The 8349-nt window shown below is 50.8% G+C and overlaps 1 protein-coding gene across 2 annotated transcripts in view; it reads right to left on the bottom strand.

Annotated features, from left to right (window-relative positions):
- Nucleotides 1-5313: 5313 nt before the first annotated feature.
- RANGAP1 (Ran GTPase activating protein 1) overlaps nt 5314-8349 on the bottom strand; it is a 28774-nt gene continuing 25738 nt past the window's right edge. Inside the window, exons 14-16 of one of the 2 annotated variants that reach the window (XM_063074749.1) lie at nt 8114-8202; nt 7714-7835; nt 5314-6338 (exon numbers count right to left, since the gene is read on the bottom strand). In XM_063074749.1, the coding sequence (XP_062930819.1) occupies nt 6269-6338; nt 7714-7835; nt 8114-8202 (281 nt within the window). In that variant the 3' untranslated portion in view covers nt 5314-6268. The remainder of the gene's footprint in view (nt 6339-7713; nt 7836-8113; nt 8203-8349) is intronic. The other variant, XM_063074750.1, reaches the window with a different exon arrangement.

The following is an 8349-nucleotide window of genomic DNA, read 5'->3' as shown; positions in this document are numbered from 1 at the left end:
GCTGCCTCAAACCACCAGTCCAGCCTGGAGGCACAGTAGAAGGGAAAGGCCGGCGACGTGACAGTCCCCGCCTGGACGCTGGTGAGAGCCCCCCTCCTTGGCCCGCAGGCCTGGCAACCAGGACAGGGCTGAATGGGAGGCATTGTCCGCAGCCCGGCAGAGCTGGGCTACCCCAGGCTGAGGTGAAGGAGGGGTGGGGAGTGGGAGCAGTGGCTAGAGTTACAGGGGACGCGGCCCAGGCCAGAGTCCTTGGTGGCCAACGGGGTGGGTCAGCAGCCCTGGGCTCCCTCCTGGCTCTGTGGGACTGTGGCGGGGCTGCCCCTCACTGAGCCTCAGTTTTCTCGTGTCTGAAAAACACATATTAGAAATGAGCTCATAGAAGGGTGTTTAAGGTAGGCAGCTGGCACATAGTAGGTGCTCAAGCACACTTAGCCCTTTCCTTTTTGCTTGTGCTTTATACATTTACAAGCATTGTTTAATGCTGTATATATAGTATTCTGCAAATTTTTCTCACTCAACATCAGATTAGGAGTTACCCAAGTTGATTCCTTTCCATTTTGACCGTTGTTTAGTATTCCATTATATAAATGTACCACATTTACTTAGCCATAAATCTTAGACATTTCAGTTGCATCCAGTTTTTTACTATTACAAACAATATTGCAAGGAATATCCAAATACATGTCTTCTCAGGCATTAAAAAATGAAATAGTACATCCAAATTATAGCAAACATGTGTATCCTACAATTTCTCACATCTGCGTTTCTGATGGAATTGCATCTTTTATTATTCATTTCGTTTAGCTTTTTTTTTTTTTTAACCACACTATTTCTGGTTAAAAAAACCCAAAAACGTCTGCACATGCTTTATTTCACTCAGCAAATTCTCTGTCAATGGAACTGCAATGCGTACTCTTGTGTGTCTGGCTTTTTTCACTCAATAGTATATGACATTCATCCATGTTTTGATTCAGTTTTAATTTGCTCATTTTCATTTTTATATAGCATGCATGCCAGCATCCCAGTCTATAAATGTACCACAACAGTGACATGGGGCAGAGGAGGGAGAACGGTCTGTGCCAGATGCAGGCAATAAGGTAGGGAATTGAAATACAATGGAACCGACGTAGAGTTGGTCTGCTTTTTTCTTTTTTAACCATCTTGAGCTGGCAAGTCTAATGTCAATGCTAAAATGTTCCTTCCTGCTTGGGCAGACCTCTTCCACTCCCACCATCTTGGTTCCTCACTGTGCCACAATTTACCAGTTCCACTGCTGATGGACATTTGGGTTGTTTCCAGTGTGGGGCTATCATGAAAAGTGCTGCTTACCATGTTTGTACATGTCTTTTGATGAACATATGTAGCCATTTCTGTTGTGACATATCTAGGAGTGCACTTGCTAGTCTGAGGGTATGCTTATTTTCAGTTCAATGGATACTGCCAAACAGTTTCTTAACATGGGTGTACCAATGTACACACTCGCCAGCAGCATATGACGGTTCCAGTTGCTTCACATCTTCACCATTGCTTGGTATTATCTGTCTTTTGTATTTTAGCCATTCTAGCGAGGGTATAATGGGATCACATTGTGCTTTTCATGTGTGGTTCTCCGAAAACTAATGAAATTAAGCACCTTTTCACATGCTTTTTTTGTAGAGTGCCCATATGAGCCTTTTGCTTATTTTTCCTGTGTTTTATTTTGTATTTTTTGGTGGCTGCCTGGTATGGGGGAACCGAACCCTTGATCTTGGTGTTATCAGCACCATGCTCTCCCAAGTGAGCAAAACAGCTAGTCTATTTTTGCTTATTTTTCTATTGAGTTGTTGGAGTTTTTTTATTAATTTGTAGAAACTCTGTATATTCTGGATAGTAACCACACACACACACACACACACACACACGCATCAGTTATTTTCTCCCTCTCTGTGACTTGCCTTTTTATTCCCTTAATGATGTGGGGTTTTTTTGGTTTGGGGGGTTTTTTTCAAAGATGACTGGTGAGGGGATCTTAACCCTTGACTTGGTGTTGTCAGCACCACGCTCTCCCAAGTGAACTAACCAGCCATCCCTATACAGGATCCGAACCTGTGGCCTTGTTATCAGCACCACACTCTCCCAAATGAACCACGGGCAGGCCCTTAATGTTTTATTTATTTATTTATTTTTTAAAGATGACCGGTAAGGGGATCTTAACCCTTGACTTGGTGTTGTCAGCACCACACTCTCCCAGTGAGCAAACCGGCCATCCCTATATAGGATCCGAACCCGTGGCCTTGGTGTTATCAGCACTGCACTCTCCCAATAAATTTCTCCTGAAAAACAGAAACTTGCTCTCATTGCTGCATGTTATCCACTGTATGAATATACCACAATGATGGCAAACAGAGGAGGTTAACATAGTCATCTTTTCCTTACTCCCAAGGCCTAAAAGTTCTATAATTTTGTCCTTTACATTTATGACTTTTAATTGTGGTAAAATATATTCAACATAAAACTTACTATTTTAACCATTTTTAAGTGTTCAATTCAGTGACATGAAGTACATTCACAATGCTGTGCAACCATGACCACTACCCATTTCCAGCAATTTTTCATCATCCCAGAAACTCTGTACTCATTGGTTATTCCCCATTCTATCTTCCCCCAGCCCCTAGTAACCTCGGTTTTGTCTGTATGAATTTGCCTATTCTAGATACCTCTTCTAAGTGTCATTATATAGCATTTGTCCTTTTTTTTTTTTTTTTTTTTTTTTTTTTTGTCCTTTTTCGTGACCGGCACTCAGCCAGTGAGTGCACCAGCCAGTCCTATATAGGATCCGAACCCGCGGCGGGAGCGTTGCAGCGCTCCCAGCGCCGCACTCTACCAAGTGCGCCACGGGCTCGGCCCCTAGCATTTGTCCTTTTGTGTCTGGATTATTTCACTTATAATGTTTTCAAGGTTCATCCATGTTGAACCATATCTCATAAAAAGAATTTCCTTTCTTTTTATGGCTGAGTAAATATTCCATTGTGTGTGTGGGTACTATGTTGTTTAATCCACTCATCTGTGGATGTACACTGGGGTTGTTCCCACCTTTTGGCTATTGTTCTGTTGTGAATAATGCTGCTGTGCACATTAGTGTACAAGTATCTATTTGAGTCTCTGCTTTCAGTTCTTTGGGGTATATGCCTAGAAGCGGAATTGCTAGAACAAGTGGTAATTCTATGATTATTAGTTCTAAGTTTTGGTTGTTTTTTTTTTTTGTTGTTGTTTTTGGCAGCTGGCTGATACAGGGATGAAACCCTGGACCTTGGTGTTACCAGCACCACACCCAACCAACCGAGCTAACTGGCCAGCCCAATCACGATTTTTTCAATCCTCTGTTCATGTTAATGTGGTTTATTACATTTATTTTCATATGTTGAACCATCCTTGCATCCCAGGGATAATTTCTACTTGTTCGTGGTGTATGTATGATCCTTTTAATGTGCTGTTGGATAAATGTGCTCTTTTAAGTGATGTTGTTTAGTTTGCTTTTTATTGGCACTGGCCGGTACAGCGATCAAACCCTGGTGTTATCAGCACCGCACTCTTAACCAGCTGAGCTAACTAGCCAGCCCTAGTTCGTTTTTGAACCAATACAGTAGTAGTTAAATTTCCTTCACTCAACATGACTGATTCATCATGTTATGCATGGAGTTGCAGTCAATGCATTTTTACTGTTGTACATTTCGTTGTGTGGCTTTACATTTTATTATCCAGTTTCCTGATGTTGGCCTGATGCAAGTGTTTTCTAGGTTCTTGCTATCACAAACAGTGCTGCTAGGAGCACCCTTGACCTTACTTCCTGGGGGTTTTCTAGTCTAAGCTTAAGAATGGGATTGCTACTGTAGCCTCCTGAGTCTGTGGGTTGAAGTCCCTTTGGTGGAGCCTTTCATATGTAGGACCCAGAACCATGGTCCTGAGGAACCTGGAGCATGTGTAATCTTAGGGTTGGTTGTAGTTCACAAGGAGTATTTGGAGCCTCAGGGAGTTGTGTAAGCATTTGAGTCTGGGGAAAATTCCAAAGGCTATGGCTCCTCAGCAAGCAGCAAAGTTAAAGGCCCAGGCCCTTCTCTCCACCTGGAGTTGGGTAGGAACCATGACCTCTTGATCTAGCCCAAAGGACTGAGGTGGGGCCAGGCCAGTTATAAGCCTCCATTTCTGGGACCAGCAGGATTCTCCTCCTTGTGAGGGTTCAGGGAGCACTGATGGCCTGTGGGTGAGGTTAAATGAGACCTTTGGTTCTCTTCTCAGTCTGGGCTGAAGTTTGTACATGCATTACACAGGCAGGAACAAAGGCCAGCCCCATGCGGCCTGGTGGGAACAGCCAGGCCAGAGAATCTTGGACAGGTCCCTCCTCAGCCCAGTGTCCCCACCCATCAAATACTGCCCTGGAAAAGTCCTATGGGAACCTCGAGACTCAGTTCTTATATCCCTAACTCAAAGGTTTTCCTCACCTCACTGCCCACCATCCCTACACTGGACCACAATCAGTGGTCCCCAACCAGACTGGGAGCTCCCCAAAGACAGTGCCTGTGGCCCTGGTACGCAGAACAGGGTCTGGCAAGGGTGGCAGATTGGAGTTGGCCAAACCTGCACCCACCTCCTATCACCTCACATGGAGGGGAAGGGAACCAGGCCTGGTACTTCCTCTGCCTCCTGGCCAAGAAAAATGTCACCTACGTGGTCCATACCCGATAAGGGAACGCTGCCCCATAAGAAACACCGGAGGACCCCAAGGGAGGTAGCCTCCACCGCAGGTCTTGTAGCCAGACATCCCATAGTGATTTCCCAGCCAGGCCCAACTTTATGAAGTGAGTTTGCCAGCCAGCCTAGGGGCTCCTGACTGTGCAGCCAGCAGGGCCTGTGATGAGATATGGACAGTGTCTTGCCCAACTATGTCCATAAATGAAGGAGCAACACAGGACCCAGAGGAGCAGCAGCACTAAGGTGGGGTCATGGGGGTGTGGCCAGGCAGGTGAATCAGGCCTTAACTCAGGACCTCCACTGCCCAGAGAAAGGGATGCCTCCACCTTACCCCCACCTCCAGGAGTCGCTGCCCATCCGCACCACCCACCCAGCTGGCACGCCCACAGCAGAGGAAGCATCTGGGCCCCAAGTGGGAGAGGCTTGCCCAGAGGACAACTCAAGGCTGGCGCCGGGCTCTTCTGCAGGCCTTATTGCCCTCATAGACTATGGCCTGTGTGCCATGCTGAGGAAGGACTCCATGTACCATGGCTCCTAGAATGTCACACTTCAGGCAAAAGATGTTTCTCAGTCTCTGCTGCTGCAACACAACTTTATTTGTGAAGCTCTGGGCACAGCCCAGACACACATACAGCAAAAAGGGGAAAGCATGAGACTGTTAAGAGAGGTCACAGGGCACCTACCTGCCAGTCCAGTCCCCACCCCTCCCCTGCCCCAGGAGGTCCTTTAAGAGCAGCCCCAAGATGGACATCCAGCATCGGGGGCCCTCCCCCTCCCTCCCCAGGCAGGAGATAGGGCCTGCCAAGGTGCCCCTCCAGCCTGGCCCCAAGGTCACAGGCAATCTCCTCAGCAGCGAGGGGAGAGCCGGCGCAGACCCAGGCAACTCCTGCTTCTGGACGATATGGTACCTTCTCACTGGCTTCTTCTCCTGTCCACATGGCATGGGTCCCAAACAGGGGCTTGCTTGCCCTCTGCTGACAACCCCACAGCCCCACCCACAGACACGGATGACAGTCACTGCAGGACCAGTGCTTGGTGACAGGAAGCAGAAGCAGCTGCCAAGTGAGCAGCCCCAGGCAGGGCAGGAAACAGCCCAACTGCACAGAGGGAAGGGATGGCACATGGACAGCAGCTCCCCAGACTCTGGTACCGCCCAAGGGGGGGTGGGGCAGGAATGCAAAGGGGGTAGGGACAGCCACCAGGGCCTGGGGCCTGAGACACAGATCATCAGAGCCCCCTCAGATGGCGGTGAATTTAATGGAAGAGCAGCTTGCAGCCCTTTAGCCTGGGGACCAGCTCCCCACACCAGATCAGGGCCAGTCCAGCAGGGAGACATTAAAAACCCAAATCCCGACAGGAAGCACACCTGCACACGCACCACGACACATGTACTCAGGGGACTGACGCGACACGAGACAAAGGCCCCTCCCTGCCTCTGGTGAGTCCTGTCCAAGGGGAGGGCACAGCTGCAGCTCAGTTCATCCGAGTGCCTCCCAAGCTACAGGTCCAGGCGAGGGAAAGGGAGAGGCTGGCTTTGAGTCTAGACCTTGTACAGCGTTTGCAGCAGATTGTGGCGGGCAAAGGAGCAGGACTCCAGGGCGCCGTTGGGCCTGCAGGGAAAGAAAAGTCAGCGAGTGGGGTGGATACCTCTGGGCGCTGGAGCTCAGGCTTCAGTGGGGCCTGCTTCCCAACTGGTGGGGGCCTTTTTGTGCCAGACCCAGTTTTTCTAATTTTCACAATGACACTGCAAAGGAGATATTAGTCCCCTGCTTTCTGCACATCAGGAGTGGGGATAGGGTGTACATGAGGCCAGAGAGGCAGGCGATGCACCCACAGCCACACAGCCCTGTGGTGGCCAGAATGCAGGCCTCCCCAGCCAGAGACCTAGGCCTCTGCTCTCTACCAGACTGACCCTCAGGGCACTTCCAGCAGGCACAGAGCCAGGGAGCCCTCAGCGGCCACCAGTGGACATATAACACTAGGCCACCAGAATCCCACCTGGGGCACAAGTAAAGGGCTGGCCACTGTTACCCTCAAGATCATGAATCTTACTGTAGAAAAAGAACCTAAGGCAAGACTCTTGGTGGCTGGGAAGCGTGTGGTACAGCCAGGACCAGCACCAAGGGCACCTGTGATCAGCTGCCCATGGACAGGCCAGGATGCAGTCGAGGCTTGGGATCCGAAGGAAAGGAGGGCCATGCGTGTCATTACAGTCACTCAGTAATCTCAGAGGACGCAGGGGGTAGACTGAGGCCTGTGCTGGGGGCTGGCCAACCATCTGGGAGACAGCCTGAACTGACCAGCAAGGGCAAGGGCCTCTTCTCAGGTCTCCCCATGTAGGCCAAGGGCAATGCCGGGGATGACGGGAATGCAGAGGGAACCATTCCACCAGGGGCTGGGGTACTCCAAGCAGCGTGAGCCAAGCACGGGGGCTGAGGCAGTGTCACCTGCTATGGGAACAGTCTGGGGAGCAAGCACCGTGCTGGGGGTTGAGAGGGGCGAGGCTGTAGCCAGCCACGAGACCCACCATCAGGCTGTGGATATGACCTGGACTCTGGCAGAGGAGCAGGGCAGTCAGACCTGCTTTTTGCAAAGGCCAGTCCAGCTGCTGCACAAGGGGTGGTCTGGGTGTGGAGTACATGGTGGCAGGGAGGTGGGTAGACGGGGGTGAGAGGGTAAGGCCTAAGAAGGCATTGCTGTGCAGATGGACCCTCAAGGAGCTGGGATGGACAAGGCTGCTGTGGCACTGGCAGGTGCTCCTCCGCCTCCCCACGACGCTTCCCCACACACTCCAAGCGTCCCTGGCCCCTAAGGTGCTGGATTCACTGGAAGCTGTATTCTTCCTCTCACAAGCCTGAGCGGAGCCAACAAGGTTGGCTGAGCGTGGACTCCTGGGAACAGGTGCCTCTTTACCAGGCCAGGGAAGCCTCAGCCAATCAGGGCCTGACAGGGCAGGCACTAGTGAAATGACAAGGCCACACTCACTTGGTCACAAACGCCAGCAGCAGGGGTGCAAGGGCCTTGGGGAAATAGTCCTGCTGCACCATGTGGTTCAGCGCCATCAGGGGGCCGTATAGATTGGCAATGGCCTTGATCTTGTCTTCGCTCTGCACACAGCAAAAGGCAGGGTGAGCTTCAAGGTCACCTGGGAACTCCTGGTCTCCACCCCCCGGCCTCTGCTGACAGTGCCCCACCACTGAGTCCAGCTGACATTCTATCAGGAAGACTGAGGCTGTTTAAGCAGAGCCATGCCTCAGCAACACAGAAGTGGTGACAGGAGTGGGACTCGAGGTATGGTGTGGGCTGGCGGGTGTGACCAGAACAGCCTCTGCTGTACATTCCCTGCCTTCTTCCCTCCCAGGCCTGCCGTTCCTTTGGGCCTCACCTTGAGCAGACCCATGTGGACGAGGAGCCTGGTGAGGAAGGCACTGGAGTTGAAGGATGATGAGCTGAAGGCCTTCTTCATCAAGGCATCTGCAGGGGTGGAAGCAGCAGTGGGCAGGGAGCCAGTTGTGGCAGAGGGCTGGGATGGGCCAAAGGGCACCCCAAGCAGCGCCCCCCCCCACAGGCATACCCTGCCTCCCTGCACTTATCAAGAGATGAACATGGGGAGGGATGACA

Source organism: Cynocephalus volans, chromosome 12 (genome assembly GCF_027409185.1).
Source record: "Cynocephalus volans isolate mCynVol1 chromosome 12, mCynVol1.pri, whole genome shotgun sequence".
NCBI classification, from domain to species: Eukaryota; Metazoa; Chordata; class Mammalia; order Dermoptera; family Cynocephalidae; genus Cynocephalus; species Cynocephalus volans.
The sequence above is the reverse complement of the archived record's forward strand: the minus strand, read 5'-3'. Positions and strand labels throughout refer to the sequence as shown.